The 23,505-nt window shown below is 48.0% G+C and overlaps 1 protein-coding gene across 1 annotated transcript in view; it reads left to right on the top strand.

Annotated features, from left to right (window-relative positions):
* POLR3A (RNA polymerase III subunit A) overlaps window positions 1-23,199 on the top strand; it is a 45,748-nt gene extending 22,549 nt beyond the window's left edge. The window contains exons 16-31 of the mRNA XM_006090174.3: window positions 2,498-2,640; window positions 4,174-4,285; window positions 5,395-5,513; window positions 7,128-7,265; window positions 9,249-9,419; window positions 10,276-10,389; window positions 13,841-13,927; window positions 14,015-14,097; window positions 14,611-14,781; window positions 16,467-16,560; window positions 17,280-17,372; window positions 18,400-18,564; window positions 19,042-19,206; window positions 19,422-19,553; window positions 20,642-20,774; window positions 22,631-23,199. Of these exons, the coding sequence (XP_006090236.1) occupies window positions 2,498-2,640; window positions 4,174-4,285; window positions 5,395-5,513; window positions 7,128-7,265; window positions 9,249-9,419; window positions 10,276-10,389; window positions 13,841-13,927; window positions 14,015-14,097; window positions 14,611-14,781; window positions 16,467-16,560; window positions 17,280-17,372; window positions 18,400-18,564; window positions 19,042-19,206; window positions 19,422-19,553; window positions 20,642-20,774; window positions 22,631-22,779 (2,069 nt within the window). The 3' untranslated portion in view covers window positions 22,780-23,199. The remainder of the gene's footprint in view (window positions 1-2,497; window positions 2,641-4,173; window positions 4,286-5,394; window positions 5,514-7,127; window positions 7,266-9,248; window positions 9,420-10,275; window positions 10,390-13,840; window positions 13,928-14,014; window positions 14,098-14,610; window positions 14,782-16,466; window positions 16,561-17,279; window positions 17,373-18,399; window positions 18,565-19,041; window positions 19,207-19,421; window positions 19,554-20,641; window positions 20,775-22,630) is intronic.
* The last annotated feature ends 306 nt before the right edge of the window (window positions 23,200-23,505 follow it).

The raw sequence follows: 23,505 nt of genomic DNA on the forward strand, positions 1-23,505 counted from the left end.
TCACTGTACCCTCTGGGCCTTCCATGATTCAGCCCTACCAGATTTCTCAGTATTTCCCTACTCCCCTGGCACTGTTCTATTTCCTGTGTTTGCTCATGTTTTGAGCTTGCCATGAGTCAGGAGATCTTTACTGCCCCCAAACATCTTTAGTCTACTCTTAACTTGATTGATTCATTGGCTGGGTATAGAATTGTCAGTTGAAAATTATTTAACCTTAGAATTTTGAGGATATTGCTCTATTCTATTCTAGCTGCCAGCGTTGCTATTAAAGTGTATTTCTATCTTACACCCAAATTTTTGTATTGAATTGTCTTTTTATTCTGGAAACTTTAAGAATCCTCTCTTTGGTTTTGGCATTCTGAAAGTTCACAATGGTACATCTTTGGTATGGGTATTTTACCATTCATTGTGCTGAGCACTCTGTAAATTCTCTTAATCTACAATTATTTGTCCTTCAGTTCTGGAAATTTTCTTGTATTACTAGAGGCCTGATGCACGAAATTTGTGCAAGGGGCTCGGCCCTCACAGCCCGGGCTTCGTCCAGAAGGTCATCTGGAAGGATGTCCGGAAGGTCGTTCAGCTGTCCGGTCTAATTAGCATATTACGCTTTTATTATTATAGATTTTTCTGATAATATTCTCTCCTTTACTTCCTCGTTCTTTCTTTTTGGCATTTCTCTTAATTGTCTACTAGAGCTCCTGGATTGACTCTCTCTCTCTGATTTAATCTTCTTTTCCTTTTTTATTTTTTATTTCTGATTTTATATTATCTTTTAACACTCCTATTGATGTAAACTTATTTTTCACTATCATATATTTAATTTCCAACCACTGTTTTTATCCTCAGGTAGTTCTTTCCTTTTTTCTTTTTTTTGTTTTTATTTATTTTTTGTGGGGGCGGGGGGGGGGTAGAGAGATAGGAACATCGATGAGAGAGAAACATCATTGATCAGCTGCCTCCTGCATGCCTCCTACTGGGGATCGAGACCACAACCCTGGCATGTACCCTGGCATATGCCCTGACCAGGAATCGAACTGGTGGCCTCTTGATTCCTGGGTTGATGCTCAACCGCTGCGCTACACTGGCCGGGCTCCTTTTTTCTTAAGGCTTCCTTTTCTTTTTTTTAATCCTCACTCGATATTTTTCCATTGCTTTTTAGAGAGAGTGGAAGGGAGAGGGAAAGACAGAGAGAAACACCAATGTGAGAGAGACACATCAATTGGTTGCCTCTGGCATGTCCCCAACCAGGGCCGGGAGCCTGCAACCAAAGTACAGGCCCTTGACCAGACTCGAACCCAGGACCCTTCAATTGCAGGCTGATGTTCTATCCATTGAGCCAAACAGGCTAGGGCAAGGCTTCCTGTTCTTGCTCCCCAGATATATCCTCTCTATTACTGTGAGAGAATATTACTCAGTTTTGTTTTATTTGCTCCCTGAATATTCTTTTAATTTCTTTTTTCTGTGTGTTTGTTGTCTTCTGTCTTTCATGGTAATGAGTTTCCTCAAATATCTGGTTCCCTGGCTGTCATTCATATTTTATGAGTGAGGCACAAAAACACTGATTGGAAATGGAGCTGATTGGCTGATAGATCTCTCAGTTTATTAATTGAGCTGGAAACCAGCTTTTTGATTTAGGAACTGCCCAATATCCCTATTAGTCATGACTTGGTTTCTCCAGAGACATCTTTCAATCTCAACCTCCTTCCCTAGGATGGAGACCTGGCTGCTGGGATTTTGGGATCTGGACAGGGAAAGGGGCTAAGGAACCTTCGCTGTGGAATATGAAGACCTTCCCTCAGTGCCTGATTGGCAGTCAGCCCCATCTGTCTGCACCTAGTATCCCCCAATCCAGACTCTCTCTACTTGAATTTTTTTGGGTAATAAACTCCCATCTCCCACAGGGATAAGACCCTGGGTCTGTTTTTTGTGCAGACTTGACACTGGGTTTCTGTTTCCAACACATATACCAGCTCTAGCATCTGCAGAGCCTGGTGATCTAGTTTCTGAGCCTTCCCATTGGTCCTCATTTCCATAGCCACTTGTAGGCATCTTACTCCCGACCTCTCATCTGCTCACTTTCTACATCTATTGGGGCTAGAATTATTGCTGGTGCATAGTTCCGTCAAGGTGGAGTTTACATTTGTTTCTTGCTCTCTGTGTTTTGGGATGATTTCTGAAAAGAGAAACCAGTATTTGGGGGCATGGGGCAAAATCTAAGTCCCTACGATGCTCTCCGAGAACCAGAAGTCAGACGGCACACTTTCCATAGGCAGGTGGGACATGCCGTGCTCCCCACTCGAGAGAAGTGAGTCTTAGTCTGGATTGTGTCACTCCCTAGGGACTGATACAGTAAGTTTTTTGATTGCTTATTTGATACAGTAAGTTTTAATGTAATTTAATTATGACAGATTCTCTGAAGGCATAAACTTGTTTCCACATAGTAGTTTGACTAACATCCATGAACCCTCTCTTGCTTTACCTATCAACTATTCCACAGCAAACCGTGGATTCTCAATTGGGCTAAAGGCCAAGAATGAGTTGCTGAACGCTGGCTACAAAAAATGTGATGAGTACATCGAAGCCCTAAACACGGGCAAACTGCAGCAGCAGCCTGGCTGCACTGCGGAGGAGACTCTGGAGGTGAGTCTGGCTCTTCGGGTGGTCAGTTCCGCCACTTTGTGCTCCTGGGATGTGCTGTCAGCTATAGAGAGAAGGTAGCAGAGGGGAGAGGGAAGCAGAGGGGAGAGGGAAGCAGAGGCAGTGATTCAGCCTCGTCTTGGCCCTGTGCTGCTTGTGTGTGTTTAATGAGGGTAGAGCCTTCGATCAGGCCCCTTATACCCCGCTCAGCTGTCACATTCTAGGTGGTGAAGACACAGCCCTATCTGTTCATTTGGCCGCCCGGGCTGCTTGTGTTCAGACATCACACTTGGCCCTTCTAGAGCTGGTAAAGTGCTTCTGCCCTATCGGTTTCCTACATCCTTCGCCTAGAGCAGGGGTTCTCAACCTGTGGGTTGCGACCCCTTTGGCGGTCGAAAGACCCTTTCACAGGGGTCGCCTAAGACCATCCTGCATATCAGATATTTACATGACGATTCATAGCAGTAGCAACATTACAGTTATGAAGTAGCAACGAAAATAATTTTATGGTTGGGTCACAACATGAGGAACTGTATTTAAAGGGCCAGAAGGTTGAGAACCACTGGCCTAGAGGCTGGCACTGCCACTGTTTAAATGGATGGTCTTTGAAAGAGACTTGGATACAGAAGATGGAAAATTATATCAAGAGTCATGTACCAGAGTGCTGCCCCTCCGCCCGCCCCCCTTGGAAACTAGGTTAGCTGAGAACAGGACCAGCACATGTCAGAGTCAGAATTGCAACCACCCTTTGAGAGCCCTGCGTGTTCTCTGAAGCAGCCTGGTCAGCAGTCTGTCTCAGCGGGGTTTGCCTGGCTCTCCGGAGGAAAGGCTGTTTAAGCAGTAAGAAGTTTTCTGATGAAGTAAATTTTTAAAGCAGGGTTGTGTGAGGTAGTCACCCTTACTATTACTAGCTCAGTCTTAAGCTCACTTAAATTTTAGAGAGGGGGTAGGGGGGAGAAATGGAAGGTTCTCATCTAGAGAATTACTTGAGGCCGCAGCAGGACTCACTTTTACTGGAACCGTGACCCTAAGTGACTCAGCCTCCTGAGTTGGGAGTTGAGGAAGGACAGTGTGGATGAGCTGGAGGACTAGAGCATTCCTGGGGAGTCACCTCATCGCACGGCTCACTGTGGGAGTTCAAATGTGTTCTTGGCAAGAAAAACTAGACACATTTTATAAATAGTACAGGCATTGTCTTCCACTGTGCACATTTCCTCAGGCATGTGTGTGCACAGCGATAGACTTGCTGATATGTGTCGTGTGGTTCTGTGCACACAGCCACGCGCATTCTCCTTACTGCCAATGAAAGGGTTGCTCGGGGTTTTGTTACTAATCATCCTTACCTAACACACTGATTTGGAGCCTTGTGGAAGATGTTGGTCTGTACATATAGGGCATCCTGGTCTTCCAAGGCTCTGAAACCTCTATCTTTTGGAAATCTGACATCTTAAATTTTTTTCAAATTTCCTTAAATTGTACATTTGTGATCAGCAGAGCCAATGAGGATCACTCCCACGCCTCCCTTTCTCCCACCAGGCTCTGATCCTGAAGGAGCTGTCGGTGATCCGAGACCATGCGGGCAGCGCCTGCCTCCGGGAGCTGGACAAGAGCAACAGTCCCCTCACCATGGCTCTGTGCGGCTCCAAAGGTGAGTGCTCTGGCCGCTGCCATCGTTGTGTTGCCATAAGGACTGGCTGGTTCTGTTCTGGAAAATGTAGGAATCATAACTTCAAACAGACCTTTTGTTTATAGAGGCAAATCTTTTTAAATCAGGTTCACTCATATGTTGTTTTTAAAAACAAAAAAAATCAACTATTTTCGATCCACAGTTGGGAATCCACGTATGTGAGGGCTGACTTCAGGTACATATGGATTTTTGACTGCAGGCAGCTGATGCCCCTCACCCTCACGTTATTCAGGGATCAGCTGTATATAGAAAAAGAACTATTTGCATTTTGGGGAGTTTAATATTCTAGAGGAACTTCTTGGTAATGTGTGTGGGTTTCTAAGTTTGAGGATGTTTTGAGCAACTTTAAAACAACTTTTAAAAATATATATATATAGTATTTAGTGATGAAGCAAAATACTTTTAATTTCACACCTACCCAGGACCTTAAACCATTAGATTTCATGATACTGTGCGCAAATTCAAAACCTCCATGCTTCCCCTATTTCTGAAAATGTTTTACAGATAAAGTTTAAATTCTTTAACTTTGCTGCCTTTCACCCCAATATTCTACTTTTTGCTCCTTGCACTTGCCCCACCCTTTCCCATTCCTGTGTCTTTGCTTCCCACCCCCCCTGCCCCCACTTTGGAATTCCTCCCCCACCTGTTTTACGTCTGAGTCGTCATGTCCTCCAGAAGTCTAACCTGGTTGCTCTTGAAGAGGCACCTGAAGTCTTGCCTCCAACCCAGACGTGCCCGCTGCTCCCGAGCACCTCTAGCCCTTGCCCAGCCTCCCCTGTTCCTGAGCTCTCCCCTAGGCTGTGCCCTGTTCCTGAGCTCCCCCCTAGGCTGTGCCCTGTTCCTGAGCTCCCCCCTAGGCTGTGCCCTGTTCCTGAGCTCCCCCCTAGGCTGTGCCCTGTTCTGAGCTCCCCCCTAGGCTGTGCCCTGTTACTGAGCTCTCTCCTAGGCTGTGACCTTACTGTGGGGAAGGGGCTGGGCTGCACTGCTTCCTGTTTTATTTCAAGGATCTGCTCGCACTTCAGTTAGTGTTATGTCAGTAATGACGTTACATTCCTGACCTGCTTCCCCAGGTTCCTTCATTAACATATCACAGATGATTGCCTGTGTGGGACAGCAAGCCATCAGTGGCTCCCGGGTGCCAGATGGCTTTGAAAACAGGTCCTTGCCTCACTTTGAAAAACACTCAAAGGTAAGCAGTGGAGGGTCAGGCAGAACTTTAAGGACAACCATCTGTAGTGCAGAAGAGAGTAACTGAAGCTCTGCAGCTGCCAACCAACATACAAGTGGCGTACAAGGGTGGGCCCTGCTCAGGGTCGTTATTGCCTTTCAACCCAACCAACTCGCGTAGAAGGAGCCTTGTTAAACTCAGGCTGTAACACTTGGACAATGCCCCCTTTGAAGTTTCTCTCTGAGGAGGAGGCTTTCAGGTTCCCATCCAGCTTAAGTAATCAAAATGAATATATACATATATATATATTCAATCTGTTTGCTTATTTGGGGGAGATTTACATAAAAGTATAAGGATTGTTAAATAGCATAAACCACACTTAAACCGACCAAGAAATTTCAGGTTCTCCCTCTGGAATTCTCAAACTCAGCTCTTAAATGTCTTCTGAATTCTATTAGCTTGTGGTTTGGGCGCTAATGTAAGCAGAGAGAGGCAAACCTGTGCTGAGGTTGTTCTGGGATTCAGGGGCAGACAACTGTTAAACCTGTAGTTCCAAAACTTAAAGTAGACTTGGTCCCTCAGTAAATTCTGGGTGTGGAGCCCAACAGCTCCTGCCGCTTGGAACTGCAGTATTTCTGTTCAGCCCTCCTAGGCAGACAGCACTGCTGTCCTGAGATGTATGGAGTCTCTGCATCAGGTCGCCCCAGGAACAATGCAGGTCCTCTGCCCAGGCCAGAATTCACCAGGTCAGGCAGATGAGTGTTCACGGGAATGGTACCTGCCTGTGTGTGTCAGGCTCAGAGTTGTCGGGCAGCTGACTAATTGGGAGGAGAGGCCAGGGCATCCAGACTTCACGGCCCCTGGGCCAGTGCTAGATTAGACTTCGGGAAGTCTGCTTGCCTAAAAATGTCTGAGTCCACCAGCTGTCCCTTAAACACCATAAGGAAGCGGGTGGTTGGTCTGTTCATCTCAGTTGTCCTCTAAGGAGCATAGACCTATCCAGACCAAAGGCTATTTGGCCATTTCACATGGTGTTTTACACATGTGTATATTTTTAACAATGTCACTGAAATACATTGTATACATCATAGTCACCCATTCAAAGTGTACAGCTCAGTGACTTAGTAAGTATATTCACATAATTGTGTGATCATCCCATCATCTAATTTTAGGACATTTTCAGCACCCCAAGTGAACCCCATAAACATCAGCAGCCCATGGTTATGTTCTAGAAGTGGACAGGCCTGGCCCAGGAAGGATGTCTTTAAGGGAGTCATCATTTCCCAGGGAACGGGCCGGCTGCTGCAGTCAGTGAGTGCCCTCCGAGGTCCTTGGCTGCCCGCCTGCTCCGTGGATGGCAGCCCAGGCTTTGGTTTCCTCTCCTGAGCCACTTGCCTGCCACTGGCACCAGCACCGGCCCTGGCTGGGACCTCACCCTCCTTGTCTCTGGGAAGGATGGGTTGTGCCAAATTATTTCTTGTTTAGGGAAGGGTATGCAAAGCCCGCCACTTCAGGAGAGTGCAGTGGCCAGGGATTTCTAGTTGGAAGGTGTAGCATTTTCTGATGTGAATGGGGTTTGGAATGGACCCTGAACTTTTTTTTGTTTAATTTTTCTATTTTTCTACCTCTCTTTAGCTCCCAGCTGCCAAAGGCTTTGTGGCTAATAGCTTTTATTCTGGTTTGACACCAACTGAGTTTTTCTTCCACACAATGGCTGGCCGGGAAGGTCTAGTCGACACGGCCGTAAAGACAGCTGAAACGGGATACATGCAGGTAATTGAAGAAATGTAGGCCATTAACAACAGAGTAGGACAGAGCTCTGTGGACTTTGACTGCTGAGTGTTTACATATTTTGTACACGAGCTAAAATATACCCAGTCTTGGTAATAAAAAGGGAAAATTAAGAAACGTAGAAGAAATTAAAAACAAAAAAGGGTAATGTTAATGTTCCAAATCCTGTGCACCTCGAATGATCAAGACCAGGCCAGAGCCACACGTTCCAAGACTCTATGGGAGGAGAACGTGCATCCTGGGACATAACGATGGAACCTCACTGAGCCTGTTTCCTAATGCACACAAATGGGCGTGGCAGGGCATCCCTCCTGTCTATTGAGAGGACTCTGCTTCACTTTGCGGCTATTTAAGTAACTCATTATTAGTATCATTCTAATGGGCTCCAGGAATCTCTTGGCATTTTGGTGCCCGCAGGGGAGCTGGGAGGGAAGGCTCTCCACTGTGTGTACAGTCTAGGACAGGGGTGGGCAAACTTTTTGACTCGAGGGCCACAATGGGTTCTTAAACTGGACCACAATGGGTTCTTAAACTGGACCGGAGTGTTTGTGTGAACTAATATAAATTCAAAGTAAACATCATTACATAAAAGGGTATGGTCTTTTTTTTTTTTAGTTTCATTCATTTCAAACGGCCCGCCGTAGTTTGCCCACGGCTGGTCTAGGATAACAGGTCCAGGGGTTAATTTAAACTAGAGGGTTTCCTGTGCCTGTGCTTCTCAGACTTCCCTCTGCCCCTGCTGCAGAGGAGTGCTGCAGAGGAGTGGAAACACATTCCTGCCTTGTTCTTCCGTAGACTGAAGAAAGAAAAAAAAGTCCTTAGCAAGGGATTTTGTTTTGTTTTGTTTTTTCCAGTCTAATTTTCATTTCTTCTCTGTACTCCATAATATATGTTTGTTTGTTTGTTTAATTTTAATGTTTTTCCTACTTACAACACCAAGTTGCTGGACCATGAACTCGCTGTAGCTTTGTGTCCTCTGTCTCCCCACTGGATGCCAGTCTGAGAAGCATGGCCCTTTGCAAACTGGGAAACAGGGCTGCTAATCCAGAGATGTGAACGAGTGGGCCAGACAAACAAGGCTGCTGAGGGTGAAATCGACTCCAGCCAGTAGACACCTACTTCTATACCCTCTTCTGTGCCTCGTGTGGTGTGTCATTACTGATACTTCCCTTTTAATCATCTTTTGATGGGAAATTGCCCTTCAGTTTTGGAGTGTGCTGCTTTTGTCAAAAGCCCAAGGACTGAAATGCTTTTACTGCTCTTGCCAGATGTCTTTTGATTTTATTTTCTCTCTTTACCTTTTGGAGTAGAATATGGATTTCCCAGAGCAGTGTGTTAACCTAGAACAAATTGGTTCTGGCATGAGGGATTTTTGTTTTGAAGTTGCCTGGAGGAAGAGTTCTGTCTCCCTCATGCACGGAGCCACCGTCACATTGCTGCTGCAGTGGGCTCTGCCGGGGGAAGGTGTTCCTCAGGCAGATTTGAGAAATGGCTGCTGCCTGCTGGGTCAGACACAATGCTGGCCCTGTTCTCCTGCCCCCTGTCCCAGAAGAGGGTCTGCACCTGATCCTCTGTAATTCATATTGAAGTCCACGGGGGTCCGAGATCAAGTTGTGTTTAGAAATGCAGAGCTGTGGCATTAATTTATACCTTAGGGAGAAAGAGAGAGGAGGCACAGCAGGCTAGGAAAACAGTGTTTGCATAGTCCTTCAGGGTAGATGGGGTTTAAATTGCAGGTATTCTAAAACACACCAAAGTGCTGGAGGTTGGGCATATTCTGAATCCCTCTGGACAGGTTAGAGAGGCACTCTTGGCCTCGTTCTTGGGGTTAGGGGAATCTTTTTAAGGGATTTCTAATAAAATGTTTTTATGTGATTAAAGGGCTAGTAACCTTGAAACTTAGAGTTGGAAATCTCATCCTCTGCACATGTGACTAGTCTTTGTTTTCTGTTTTGTTCCCTTTAGAGAAGGCTTGTGAAGTCCCTTGAAGATCTTTGTTCACAGTATGATTTGACAGTCCGAAGCTCTACGGGAGATATTATACAGTTCATTTACGGGGGAGATGGCTTAGATCCCGCAGCTATGGAGGGAAAAGATGAGCCCTTGGAGTTTAAAAGGGTTCTGGACAACATCAAAGTAAGATTTAGTATTATATCTGGGGTTGGAGTGTTCTTTAGAATGGAGGTGCCCTTTGGAACATCACACACAGTTTAATGCTCAGTCATATCTACCCAACTACTGGCTTAGTATTTTCCTTTTGTGTTACTCTGAATAAGTTTTCCAATATTAAAGGAAAATATTTTCTCAATTTCAAAGTCTAGTGTTAGTCATCAAATGCCAACAGAAGAGGGCTTTGGTTTCTATGTAACAGGCCAGTGTTATAAGTCATGGGTGTGAAAAGCAGTTACATTTCACATAATTTAGAACATCCTTTTTGGAAGATAGTTTGACAGTACTGATCTGAATTAAAATGTGGGTGCCTTTTGCTCCCATAGTTCCTCTTAGAGGAACCAGCCCTGCAGAAATGATCTAAGAGTGCCAAGAGTGTTTTCCAGCACTGTTTGTGGTAGAGGCAGACCATCAATGGAGGAGAATTCAGATACATAGTGGTCTGCCTGTGCGTTAGGATGATATGTAGCCCTTAAATCTTTGGGGAAATGCTTTGAGCTTGAGGGTGGAGGAATATTTTCACTCTTAGAATATTTGGGATTTTTTTAAAACAACAGTGTGTATTTTTAATGCAAATCGGGGTTGGGGTGAAGTTTGGGAGCAATGTAACAATACCCAGAAGTCTTTGTGTAAGTGGAGTATCAGTTTACCGTTTCCACCTTCATATTAAAGGTAGGATCTAAAACTTGTTTTGAAGGAGAAAAACATCACAGGTTGCTAGAAGATCCCTCTAAGTATCCTGTCTCTTGTAGCTTCTTTCATTTAATATTGCCCCCTTCTCCGTTGTGCCCGCCACATCATACTGTGTCCTTTAACACTTGAGGCAGTCTTCCCGTGTCAGAGCGAGCCTGCACTCAGCAAAAACGAACTGGTCCTGAGCACCGAGTCGATCATGAAGAAGCACGAGTTCCTCTGCTGCCAGGACAGCTTCCTGCAGGTAAGCGCCGGTGCTGGTCGCCCCGCCTGGCTGCACCAGACAGTGGTGGCCAAGGGCCAGCAGGGGAATGTCATGAGCTGGGGGGCTTGTGTAAGAGTGTTTCTTTGTTTAAAAAATTAAAGAATGGCTGAGGCAAAATCTCTGCAGCCAATGTGAAGAATTTGTCTCATGTCTTTCTTAGTTTGTGGCTTTTACACAAGTGTTTTCCTATTCGAAGGAAAATGCTTTAGCTAGAGAACTGATTGTGTGTAACCGTACCCGTCAACACCCTGCAATCACCTCCTGTGGACCAGCTCTTCCTTGTTCATTCTGAATCCCAATAATTTGTGTTGGGCTGTCTCAGTATCCTCTTAAATCGCTCTTTCTCCTACTATGGTATGGATCAGGGATCCATGGAGTCTGCCCTCCTTTTTCTTTAGGAGAGCTGGTACCTGGGGGCACTCTTAAAGGTTTTTTTGTTTGTTTTTGTTTTTTTAATGTCACTGACCCATGTAAGCAGCTCCTTTCTCTTTATGTGGTGATGACCAAAAGCAAAGGGATGCAGGAACCAATCGTTTCCTGTTTGTACTGATTGGTTATTCAAATGCAGCAAAAAATCAGCAGGAATGTATCCCTTTCGGTATATCAAAAATAAAAGCCATGCCCAGCTGGTGTGGCTCAGTAGTTGAGCGTCACACTATGAACCAGGAGGTCATGGTTCATTTCCAGGTCAGGGCACATGCCTAGGTTGTGCACTCAATCCCCAGTAGGGGGCGTGCAGGAGGCAGCCAATCAATGATTCTCGTCATTGATGTTTCTCTCTCTCTCTCCTTCTCCCTTCCTCTCTCTGAAATCAGTAAAAATATATTTAAAACATTTTAAAAAGCCACAGGAGTGAAAGTGCAAGGATGCTTTCAGTTAAGGAAGCTTCACTTCTTCCTTTCATGTGTTGAGGAGTGAACGGTAAAAAAGAATCTTACAGTATTTAATATGTTTAAATCAAGGGTATGGCTAGGCTGGGTGCCTTTGTTTTAATTTTTTTCTGTAGATTTTTTTTAATTAACAAGTTAGAGTTGTGATTTTGTTTTTCTACATCATTATATTTACTTATATATTTCTCTGTTTATCCTTGAAGACCTTAACTGAGACAGGCTATGAGAAGTATAACGAGGTAACGCACTTCGCATGCTGCGACTGCTGAGCATAAAGGGGTGAAGCCGAGCAGCACTCGGCTGCTTGCCAGCACTGGAGATGACAGCCCTTCATCCTGGGGCTGGCAAGCAGGCCTCCCTGTGCGTCACTTTGGACGGGCCCCTTGCTTGTCTTTGACAAGGGTTAATGGGTGACCTCTGACCTCGGTGTTTATTTAGTCAGTGAGCCGCACTGTGTCACACACTGCAGGTCTTGGGAACACAAAGATGACTAAACATGTCTTTGCCCTTCAGTGGCTCACAATCTGGTGAACTCAGTTTTGCCAAGAGGGTTCAAAATCCACTGGCCAGACAGATTTGTCTGCGCCTCTGAGATGTGTCCTGGCCCTCGCCTGTGCTGGCCCTCGCCTTGCCAGAGCTGAGGCAGCGGAGGCGGCTCCTGAGTGGCATTGAGCCCTGGCCCTGCCAGAGGCTGGTGCCCCTGCTCACAGACTACTATGGTGTGAGTGTGAGAACTTAACTGCTGGTTAATCGTGTGATTAATCGCCTGTCATTTGCCATGTTGTGAGTTCCCTGTAGTATGCATGGGTTGATTCAGCTGAATTCTTAGTAGCTTATTTCAGTTTTCATTTCTGCAAAATGATTTTTTTTTTAACCTCCAGAATGTCTAACTTTTGTGTAAGAAAAGTCATTTCAGGACAGCCGCTGGAAGCGGGTCCCTGTGGGTGGCCGCTAAAGGTTCGTTTCCAGTGCCTGAGCTGGGGAGTGGTTTTAGGTGTGTCCTCTACTGTGTGTGCAGAGTTCCTCCAGATGACAGTGCCCGGTCTTCCCAGGGACAGGCTCTCTTTCCAGTTTCCCTGCACTGACAGGTGGGACACTTTTAACACCTGGCGACAAATGGCAGCATCTGAGCCAAGCGGGCTCTCAGGAGCTTGCCCTAAAGCAGTGGTCAGCAAACTCATTAATCAGCAGAGCCAAATATCAACAGTACAACGATTGAAATTTCTTTTGAGAGCCAAATTTTTTAAACTTAACTATATAGGTAGGTACATTGTTATTAATTAGGGTACTCCTAAGGCTTAGGAAGAGCCACACCAAGGGGCCAAAGAGCCGCATGTGGCTCGCGAGCCGCAGTTTGCCAACCACAGTGCCTAAAGGATATGGCAGCGGCTAGACAAGAAGGTGGGGAGGAATCAGCAATGTGGAAGAGGCTCTTTCCACGGATAACACAGAGGAAAAGTGAAGCAGCACAGGGCATGCTGCCTTTGAATCTTCCCTGTTGGGCAGAGTCACACCAGGGAAAATGGCTCTACTGCGTGGTGTGTGCTGTCAGCTCATTTGAGAAGTGCTCTGAGTCAGTCCTATCAAGTGTGACCCCTTGGGAGCAGCACTCTGAAAGGGGCAGTTCATTACAGTGCAGCACACTCCTCCGTAAGCACATGCGAGAGGAGGTGCCAGCTGGTCCTGGTTCTGGGAGTGACCATGAAGCTGGATTTATTTCACAGACACACCGTCAGCTGTAAAACAGATGGGTTTTTTCCCCTTTGAGGGTTGCTAGAAAACTGCTGCAGGTCTGTAGTCTCCAATGCTGCCCTCCTCATGATGTACTTCTCACCTTCCTTGCTCCATTTTGTCAACATCCTTTTTTGTTTTTTATCCTTTGAGAGTACTGTTCTCAAATACAGCAGGAATAGCAGATATACTGAGAGCGGTTTCCAGGAACCCTTCCAAATTTCTGATTGTGTGGGAAGGGAGCGGGAGACTGAGGGGGTGAGGCCGAGGTGAGAGTAAGAGGAGGTGAAGCTGAGTGTGGGGGTGCTTCCTTTGAAATGTACATAATGTCTGCAAAGCTGTGCTTTAGCTTGTTAGTTTTTAAATGGATCATAAGGACTTCAGGAGAAAATCTAAAGTTAATCAGTCTAGAGACTAAGTCTAACAGTGCACTTCTGCCTGCTCTGAGCTGTGTAAATGAAGGCAGTGTGTATGCCAGGAGAGCAAAGGGAGAGCGGAAGGTGAGAAGGCTTTCCTAGTGTAAGGGCGACATGGCAGGGCCAGGAAAGTGGTCGGTGTGGCCTTTGCTGAAGCATCATTGGAGAAAAAAGGCCCTAGAAACATCTGAATCAGTGAGCCCTGTGTCCAGGGTGTGGATGATTGGGTGTATCCCTTGGGGAAACATTTTGTAGTAGGAACTTCATCCGTGTTGTACCCCTTAAAATATTCATTTAGCTGTTACTATTTTAGTGATATGATGGGCTTGCATATTACTGAAGTTTATAAAACACATCATCTGAATTATTGATATTTGCTGTGTAATCATTCAGGAAATAAAGAACTTCATTAAGGGGGTTTCTGAGAAGATCAAGAAAACCAGAGATAAATACGGCATCAACGATAACGGCACAACAGAGGTAAGTGGCCTTTCCCGGGTGGAAGGGCGGACACTCGGGTATTTTCAGGTACCAGCCCTAACTCTGCACTTGGTTTTGTTCTTCCAGCCCCGGGTGCTGTACCAGCTGGACCGGATCACCCCCACCCAAATAGAAAAGTTTCTGGAGACCTGTAGGGATAAGTACATGAGGTAGGGATGCTCACCATCTTAGACTACCGGGTAGTCACAAGGGTCTCAGATCCTTCCTATTGGCCCACAGAAACAGATTCTGCACCAGCACCACTTAATGATAGCCTGTGTAGACGGATGCTCCAAGGTGTGGAATTGCAAAGAAATTTCCAAGTGTTTTCTCCCCACAGAGAAACTACCAATATGTATTTGGCAGGTGCCACCTCCTGTCTCTACCTTCAGTTCCATTTGTTAGCAGGCTCTCCTGTCTTCTTCAGGCAATAGACGCTGGGGCCCAGTCATTGCACATTGACATTGTTGCCACACAGTTTCAATATCTGGCCCTTCTGGGCATCGTGTCTCCTGTACGCACGTATTACTGATCTATGCCAGGTTCTTCCTCTGCCACCAGCACAGCTAAGCTCGTTGCCAATTCCTTCCTGACCCTGAAGGCATTTTTTCTGCTGAAAAGAAGTAAACAGAAGCTTCTCCCTGGCAGTTTTACTGGACTTTCCATCCACATCTTCCTTCTAGGGCACAGATGGAGCCCGGTTCTGCGGTAGGCGCACTCTGTGCCCAGAGCATCGGCGAGCCAGGCACCCAGATGACCCTGAAGACGTTCCACTTTGCAGGCGTGGCCTCCATGAACATCACCCTGGGTGTGCCCCGCATCAAAGAGATCATCAACGCTTCCAAGGCCATCAGGTGCCTGCCTCCGTTTCCCTTCTGTTCCCATCCCGCCTGCCTCGTTTTTTCTGAAGCAGTGATCTCTTGTCATATGTGCTATCTAAATGGGCAGTACCTCAAATTCAGTGGCATGCCTGTGTTAATCATACTTTAGTTTTTAAAAAACCCGTTGGAAAAAAAACTAGTTGAAACTAGATACAGTCAAAATTGAAAAGTGGTTCTTTATGGCCATTGGTCACATGAAAGAGAGAAACCTAAAAAACTACTGGAAAAATGACAGCAATGTGTCAGTGTAGATTTCAAACTTTTTTGTTTTTGTTAATCCTCACCCAAGGATCTTTTTCCCCCCTTTTTTTAGAAAGTGGGAAGGGGAAAGGGTTGGGGAGAGAGAAACATTGATATGAGACACATCGATTGGTTGCCTCCTGTACATGCTCTGGCTAAGGCCAGAGGTTGAACTTGCAACCCAGGTACATGCTCTTGATCAGGAATCAAATCAGATCCTTCGGTGCACAAGTCAACGCACTAACCAGAGCTAGGTTTCACTTTTCTTTTTAAATATGTTTTTACTGATTTTAGAGAGAGAGGAAGAGAAAAATAGAAACATTAATGATGAGAGAAAATCGTTGATTGGCTGCCTCCTGGCACACATTGCTGGGGATTGAGCCCACAACCTGGGCATGTGCCCTGATCAGGAATCGAACTGGCAGTCTCCTGGTGCATTGGTTGCCGCTCAACCACTGAGCCACACAGCCGGGCAGGTTTCATATTTTTGATGTTATATCCCCAGCCTAACCAGACCTGACTGATGTGTCTACCATTTGGGCTGTGGTCATGTTCTGTGACTCCCACGTAATTTCATGATAGGATTTGTAGATGATCTGAGACTAGAAATATAGAAATATGTTACATTTGATGACAGAATGATGATTCCTCTGTGATCTGAATAAAAACAGCATTAAATGAAGGAAAGCTGCGCTTGGCTGTAGAATGGCAACTATAGACGTCCACGGTGGCAGGGCTGCCTTCTCCGGGGGGGTCAGTCTCGTCCAGGAGTGTGTGTTCAGGGGACACTACCAGGACAGTGGGTGTTGGAGGAGCTGGAAGTGTCCTGGAGAGCAGGTTATGGGGCAGGGAAAAGGGATGGCGGAAGCTATAACACACAAAGAGCCAATTTACTCAGGGAACAGAACTAAATTACTAGTAACTACTTATTAGGACCAAAGAGGAAGAGGTAGGTACACTTGGTCAGAAAGAATTTCCTGAAAGGCATTTCATTCACTGGTAGAGTGGTTTGCCTCATGGGCTCCAAAAATAGTAAATGTAAATGAGAATGTCTGGCCCTAGCTGGTTTGGCTCAGTGGATAGAGTGTCGGCCTGCGGACTGAAGGGTCCCGGGTTTGATTCTGGTCAAGGTCACATGCCCAGGTTGTCGGCTCAGTCCCCAGTAGGGGGTGTGCAAGAGGCAGCCAGTCAATGATTTTCTCTCATCATTGATGTTTCTATTTCTCTCCCTCTCCCTTCCTCTCTGAAATCAATAAAAATATATTTTAAAAAAATAAATGAGAATGTCTGAGGAAGCAGCGTGACGTAGCACATGCTCAATAAATTGCAGTTGCTTCTGTGTGCGGATTTAACAAAGCAGCCATCTTTAAGCAGGCATACTTCTCGTGCTGACGTTGTTTTTGCTTTACGTTTCACAGCACTCCAATCATCACGGCTCAGCTAGACAAGGATGAGGATGCAGATTACGCTCGCCTCGTGAAAGGGAGAATTGAGAAAACTCTCTTGGGAGAGGTAAGGAGAAATCCCTCTTAATAATGAGAAAACTAGACCAGTAGTATTGCAAGGAAATATAAAAACCAGGTGCAGTGGGTATGCCAGTTGGTGTATCCACACTATTCTATGTCCTTAAAAGAAAAGAGAGAGCAGGCCCTGGCCGGGTACTCAGTTGGTTAGAGCATCATCCAGATACACCAAGTTGCAGGTTCCATCCCTGGTCAGGACACGTGCAAGAAGCAACCAGTGAATGCAAAAATAAGTGGAACAACAAAATCGAAGTTTCTCTCTCCCCTCCCTTTTCCTATCCCTCTAAAATCAACTTAAAAAAAAAAAGAGTAAGCAGGCCCTGGCCAGGTAACTCAATTGATTGGAGCAGCATCCGATAACGCCAACGTGGCGAATTCAATCCCTGATCAGGACGCATACAAGAAACAGCCAGTGCCCCAGCTGGTGTGGATCAGTGGTAGAGTGTCAACCCAGGAACCAAGAGATGGAGGTTCTATTCTCAGTCGGGGCACATGCTTAGGTTGTGGGCTCAATCCCCAGAAGGGGGCGTGCAGGAGGCAGCCAATGGATGATGTTTCTCTCTCATCCATGTTTCTATCTCCCTCTCCTTTCCTCTCTCTCTCAAAAAGTCAATAAAAACACATATTTTTAAATAAAGAAACAAGCAGTGAATGCTCTTAGAAAAAGGGAAAGTGACTGATTAACGTGCCGGTCTTCTGACACTACAGATTTCAGAGTATATCGAAGAAGTGTTCCTTCCCGACGACTGCTTTATCCTTGTCAAGCTCTCCCTGGAACGGATTAGACTTCTGAGGCTGGAAGTGAGTCGTTAACTAAATCTGTAGAGGCAGTCGCCCTCTGTCAGTCCCAGGCTGGTGCTGGTGAGCGGGGCCAGGCACAGGATGCACTGCAGAGACTTGCCTTTGGTGCTTCTGTGTGAGTCTGTTGCACCTTCACAGTCTCTTTCTAAACCTGACCTGACACAGGAAATTAGTTGTGCAGGCCACCGTACCCATTCACGGTGACAAAGTATTGCAATAATTCGTCTCCTTGTCCATCTTCCCAGTGTCTAGAAGGGCCGCAGGGCTGTCCGTGTCTTGCACATCTGTGGCCCCAGCACCAGCACTGCACCTGGCTAGCTCAGTGAATGTTTTTGGGTGGGCGGGTTAACCTTGCTTACCATATTGGCATTTATGGTTGAAAGATTATCAGCCTTTCTCAGGGACAGACTGAGGCGGGGTGCAAACTGAGTAACTTCTTGGCACCTTCCTCCCTCTCGAGGTAGTTAAAATCTGTGCTAGTCTTCACACATTTTGTGTCCCTTCTCTCAAGTACCAGGTCCATGTGTTTGTTCATGGGAACGATGACCCAAATTGAGCAGCCAGTTCTCCAAGTCAGGGTTTCTCTAGGCTGGCTCTGGCCACCTGCCTCTGTCCTTTTAGCACAAGAGCGGGGCTGCATCCGGGAGTGTAGATACGAGTAGTTGTGAGGTCGGTACAGGGGAAGTGGCACTGATGCTTTTAAATTGTCCTGGCCACCAACCTCGCACTCCCAGACTCCCCTGGAGCCCGGGCATGCTGCCATGAATTGAGCATGCATTTCCAGTGGGGGTGTGGAGAGACTATAAAAAGAAACTATAAATAAAGCACAAATATACATACAGTACGTAAACAAATACAGTATATCTCTAGTATTAGAATCTCATGGTGGGGAGAGAGATTAGGGGGAAAAATGCCTGAAAAGACTTCTTAGAGGGGCAGTGATGACAAAAGGCTGAGAAATACTGGAATCAAAGGCTCCGAACCGTCAGTAATGCCCTGGTTGTGCGGACGCCTCTGGCTCCCGCAGGTGAACGCAGAGACGGTGCGGTACTCCATCTGCATGTCCAAGCTCCGAGTGAAGCCGGGCGACGTGGCTGTTCACGGCGAGGCCGTGGTGTGTGTCACCCCCCGCGAGAACAGCAAGAGCTCCATGTACTATGTGCTGCAGTTCCTGAAGGAGGACCTCCCCAAGGTGAGGCAACAGTCACCCTCAGTGCCCCCCAGCCAAGTGCCGGGAGGTTTGTAAAGGGACGCATTTACCTCCAGCATCAGTATCTAGGCCCCAGAGCACCCTAAGTCCTGTCACTCCTGAGACTGAGGGGGCACCCATTCCTCCTTCTGTGCCACACTCCTAAGGAATCAGTCGGTGTTTTCTCCTCAGTACTGTCACGCCAGCTCTGTCTATTAGACTCCTCTGTTCTCTCCTAAAACGGACCATGGGAAAGGACACGGTTCCCTGAACTGCTGCCTTCTCCCTGGACCTCAGAACAGTGAGCAGGACTTTTAGGCGTGGACGTCACTGATACTCCCCACTGAGAACGGGGTGCTCCCGAGAACACACCAGGGCCCGACGTCCATATCCTCTCTGCGGCTGTGGTTTCTGAGGCTGCCCGGGTGGTGGGGGCCATGGGCACTGCAGGGCCTCAAACGTCTGTGTCTCTGAGTCCAGGTGGTGGTGCAGGGCATCCCAGAGGTGTCCAGAGCCGTCATCCACATCGACGAGCAGAGTGGGAAGGAGAAGTACAAGCTCCTGGTGGAGGGCGATAACCTGCGGGCGGTCATGGCCACTCACGGTGTGAAGGGCACCCGCACCACCTCCAATAACACCTATGAGGTACTGCTCACACCCGGGTCCCCGCACACGCGCCCTGTCTCCCTCAGCTGGTTCCTGGGCTCCTGGGACAGCTGTTTGCTCTGGGTCTACCACTCAAGAGCTGATTCTGGAAAAGGCGCCAGGCTTGTCGTGAACCTTCAGGGCAGAGGGGGGCACAGAGAGGGGGGATGTGGCACCCGGAAGTGGCTGCTTCCGCTCACCCTGGCTCTCCGTAGGTGGAGAAAACTCTGGGCATTGAAGCTGCCCGGACAACGATCATCAACGAGATCCAGTACACGATGGTCAACCACGGCATGAGCATCGACCGGAGGCACGTGATGCTGCTCTCCGACCTCATGACCTACAAGGTGCGTGGGGGCCCAGTCTCAGGAGAATGAAGCTGGCCCGCTTATAAGACACGGAGTACTTGCTGTGGTGGCCACTGCGAGAAAATAAGACGTCACCATCCCCCCAAAACCAAGGCCTGGCGGGCAGGCTGGGTGTTCTGGTAAAACTCCAGCACAGACATTGCAACCTCCTGGTATGAGGGGGAGAATGGTTTTGTTCTTAGTAGAAATCGTATCCTAAAGCAAAGCCAGCTATTGCCAAAGGCCTGATGTCCTGGCAAACCGAGGTGTTTATTCCCTGTTAAACCCATTTATCACACTTCTGTAGCCATTTCCAGGAAAAGACTAAGTTAACATGATCGTGCGGGACTGAGGTTGGATGGTTGTTATGTTTTTTTTTTCTTTTCCCAAGAAATGCCTCCCCTCTAGCAGTGCTAGAGGACAGCAGGTTTTTATGACCCTTCCCATTCAGACCTGTGCTGCACTCGGACGGTCCAGGCACTCGGGAGGAACGGCCTCTCCCGCCTGGAGTATAGGCTGTGCTTTAAAGTCCCCCCTTTCAGTCTACTCTGGAGGCATATATTGTTACTGCAGTTGCAGTAAACAGCGGGCCTGCCGTGTTTATGCTGCCTTTTTTAATTTAACGTTATATTTCCCTTGTTGTTACATAGTTAAGTATACTTTTTAATGGTGGCAGAATATTCCTTTGGGTGAAAACACCTAAATGTACTTAACTCTATCCCTGCTTTGTGGGGGTTTTTTTGTTGTTGTTTTGTTTTTTTTTGCTTTGTGGTTTTTAAGTTGAGTTTTAAGTCTTCAGGACGTAATGAACATCTTCAGGAAGTGCTCTCTTTTCTCTAGATTCTTACTTCTTTGTTTCACGGCCCCTGCTTGTGAGTGTAAGCATCCATGTTGCCAGTGGCTGGCAGCCTCACTGAGGCGGGTGGGACAGTAGCTGTTAGGATCCTGCGCACACCTGAGGTTGTGACTTGAACAACTCCTGTATTGGGCTGATTTTTGCTTCTGTTGAGGAGGTGCCGTGGGTGCGGTTTGGTTTGAGCTTTCAGTAGTGGCGTGGGTGCCAGTCTGACAGGTGTCTCCCTTGACAGGGTGAAGTCCTGGGCATCACTAGGTTTGGCCTGGCCAAGATGAAGGAGAGTGTGCTGATGCTGGCCTCCTTCGAGAAGACGGCTGACCACCTCTTCGACGCCGCCTACTTCGGGCAGAAGGACTCCGTGTGTGGTAGGTTTGCCAAGAGCATCACCAGAGGCCTCGGGTGTTTGCAGCTTAGACCCTGGCTGGGGCTTTCTGGGAGTGAACACACTGAACAGGCAGAGCTTCTGTTTTTTAAGAGTAAAGTCACAGGTCATGGAGCTGGAACCAGTCAGTCTTTTATCTCCCAAGCTTGACTGGAGCACCCCACGACCCCCCACATCTGTTAGGAGGCTGCTCTGTCCGGACAGTCAGTTTTTGGTCCAAGAAGAAAAGACTGAGCCTGCGCGTGCAGGAACCGTTCCAGCCCCTGAAGTCGCCGTGCCGCTCCTGCACCCTCTGTGATGCCAGGGCTGGCAGGAGGGGCAGTGCCCGGGCTCCCTGTTGTCCTGACTCCCCGGCAGAGGCACCCAGCCTGCCTTTTACGTTTGTGGAACCCCTGTGTTGGGCACCTTAAATGCCCGCATCTCAGCACCTCTGTGAGGTGTAGGTATCAAACCTGTTTGCAAGTAAGAAGACCAAAGAAGGGGGAACTGTCACAAACTCCCTGCTGCCCACATGGCCCTTCCTGGTCCTTTACAAAGTGCCCACTTTAGCCTTTCTCCTGCCAAGATCCTGCAGGCCCGAGGTGGGAACTTGTGAGGGGCTAGGGCACAGGAGGCTCAGGAGCCTCCCCAAGCCACAGGGGTTCCAGGCCTGGCCGCCTCCCCGCCTCCAGAGCTCTGCTTCCTAGTGGCCATTCCCAACACCTCCTGCTCTTGAGTGGATTTGCCACACAGGTGATGGGCAGGTAGAGCCCAAGTCGGTGTACGCCTAAGATGAACTCTTCCTCCTTTCAAAGGGCATCAGTTGCAGATAAAGGGAAAGAGGAATTGCATAATTCTTTAAGATAGTAAAGGGTGAAAGGAAAGAAAAGGGAGCAGAGATTAGGGCAGAGAAGGCCAAATCCAAGATAAAGGTAAGAGCAAGTGTACTTGACAAGGTGCTAAGACCCAGCACCCCAGCCTTGCCCCCAGGATGTAGGCCTTGGGCCGGTGCTGCAGCCCTGCTGCCTTCTATGGCCCCGCCCACTGCCCCTCTCTCCACTGCTGATCCCTTAGGGGCCTAGCACAGCCACCCACCCCCACTGTGAAATCCCCTCCTCCTGGTCCTTTACACGTTGTAACATAATGTTGTCCTCACCGCATGTTGGTTTTAGTTTGGTTGGTTGTCTCTCTGGTTTCCCGAGAGCACCGAGCCCAGAATGTAGTAAGCACACACTTGCTTGTTTTAGAGCCAGAAGCCAGCTGCAAAGCCCAACACTAGATATCGTAAAGCCGAAATGGAGCTCAGAGTAAGAATCTGCACCACCTCCCTACTCTGTGGCTCTCCAGGGAGCCCCGCCTTCTGAGTGTTTCACCCTAGAGCTGTGCTCTCCCAAGGCTGGGGCCGCCTTCGAGCCTGGCCCAGGCCTGGGCGCTGAGCACAGTGAACAACTTGCTGTTGCTGTTTCCAGGGATCATCACCTGACCATGTCGTCCTGTTTGCTTTTCTTCTGGGCCTAAGTTAACCAAACACTGGATGGCAAACTCGGGATTCCCTGTGCTTCCTTCACTAGCCTTGCTGTCTACGTTAGCGCTAGGTGAGAGAGCCACTGAGCCATCAGTCTCCAGCTGGGAGCCGGGCTGTGGGTGGCACTGCCCAGCTAGGAGCACGGTGCCAGCCTGCACTTCGCAGCATACCCTGTCATAGATGAGGAGTAAAGTGACCAGCCCAGGTTCAACCAATTGATATGTCATGGAGCTGGGACTTCAATCCCAGTTTCTGGCTCCTACGTCAGCAGTGTTTCTGTCCTGACAACCCACTGTGTGTCAGAAGCTCTCTAATCTCCTTCTGGTTGGTTTTAGGGGTGTCCGAATGCATCATCATGGGGATCCCCATGAACATTGGAACCGGGCTCTTCAAGCTGCTCCACAAGGCCAACAGGGACCCGAGCCCTCCCAGGAGGCCCCTGATCTTCGACACAAAGGAATTCCACATCCCCCTTGTCACATAGTCCCGGGAAGAGGGGACCATTCCTGCCCTCGGCTCCTGTCCTGTCTAGAAAGGGGCTCGAGACCAGCAGCTGCCTCGGCTTTGTGCTCCTTGGAACAGAGGCCCTGATGTCCCCACCATGCCAGCAGCCAGGGCAGGCCCCCTGCACTCCGGGAGCAGCTCACCCAGTGACCCTGACCACCCCACAGTGCTTGGCCAGGCAGCTGAGGTTTCTCCACACCTGCCACCCACTCTACCTCCCTGACACGAGGAGCCCCAGCCAGGAGGCCTTACTCTCCCCACCTTACCTGTCTGTCCAGCGGCTCCCAGGAACGAGGGGCCTGAGCCCCAGGGCCAGGGCACCGTCCCAGGTTTTCCGACTCCCGGTGTGATGTACTTGTGTAAATATTGTTACTATTATTTATTTGTTCCATTTGAAAAAGTTGGAGTTTTTGTTATTTGGTTTTACTTTTGAAATCCAGCAGCTTAGAAACCAAGGAAGCCAGCATTGAAGCGTCACTGGAAAAACTGGTTGAGCCAATGAGACTGTCTGGGGTTGGAAAGTGAGCTGAGCCTGTCGTGAGGCCCCAGCTGCTCTGAAACACTTTCTCGTGCCCTGGTTACCCCGTTGCTTCGTCTGCCTCCAGCTCCTTCAGGTTGTGGCACTGCCTTGTCACTCTACCTGTGACAGAGGTGGGGGCCCATTCTTCATGGCCCACGGGAGCCTTGCCGGCGCTCGGGGCCTGCT

Source organism: Myotis lucifugus, unplaced genomic scaffold, assembly GCF_000147115.1.
Source record: "Myotis lucifugus unplaced genomic scaffold, Myoluc2.0 scaffold_69, whole genome shotgun sequence".
Lineage (NCBI taxonomy): Eukaryota > Metazoa > Chordata > Mammalia > Chiroptera > Vespertilionidae > Myotis > Myotis lucifugus.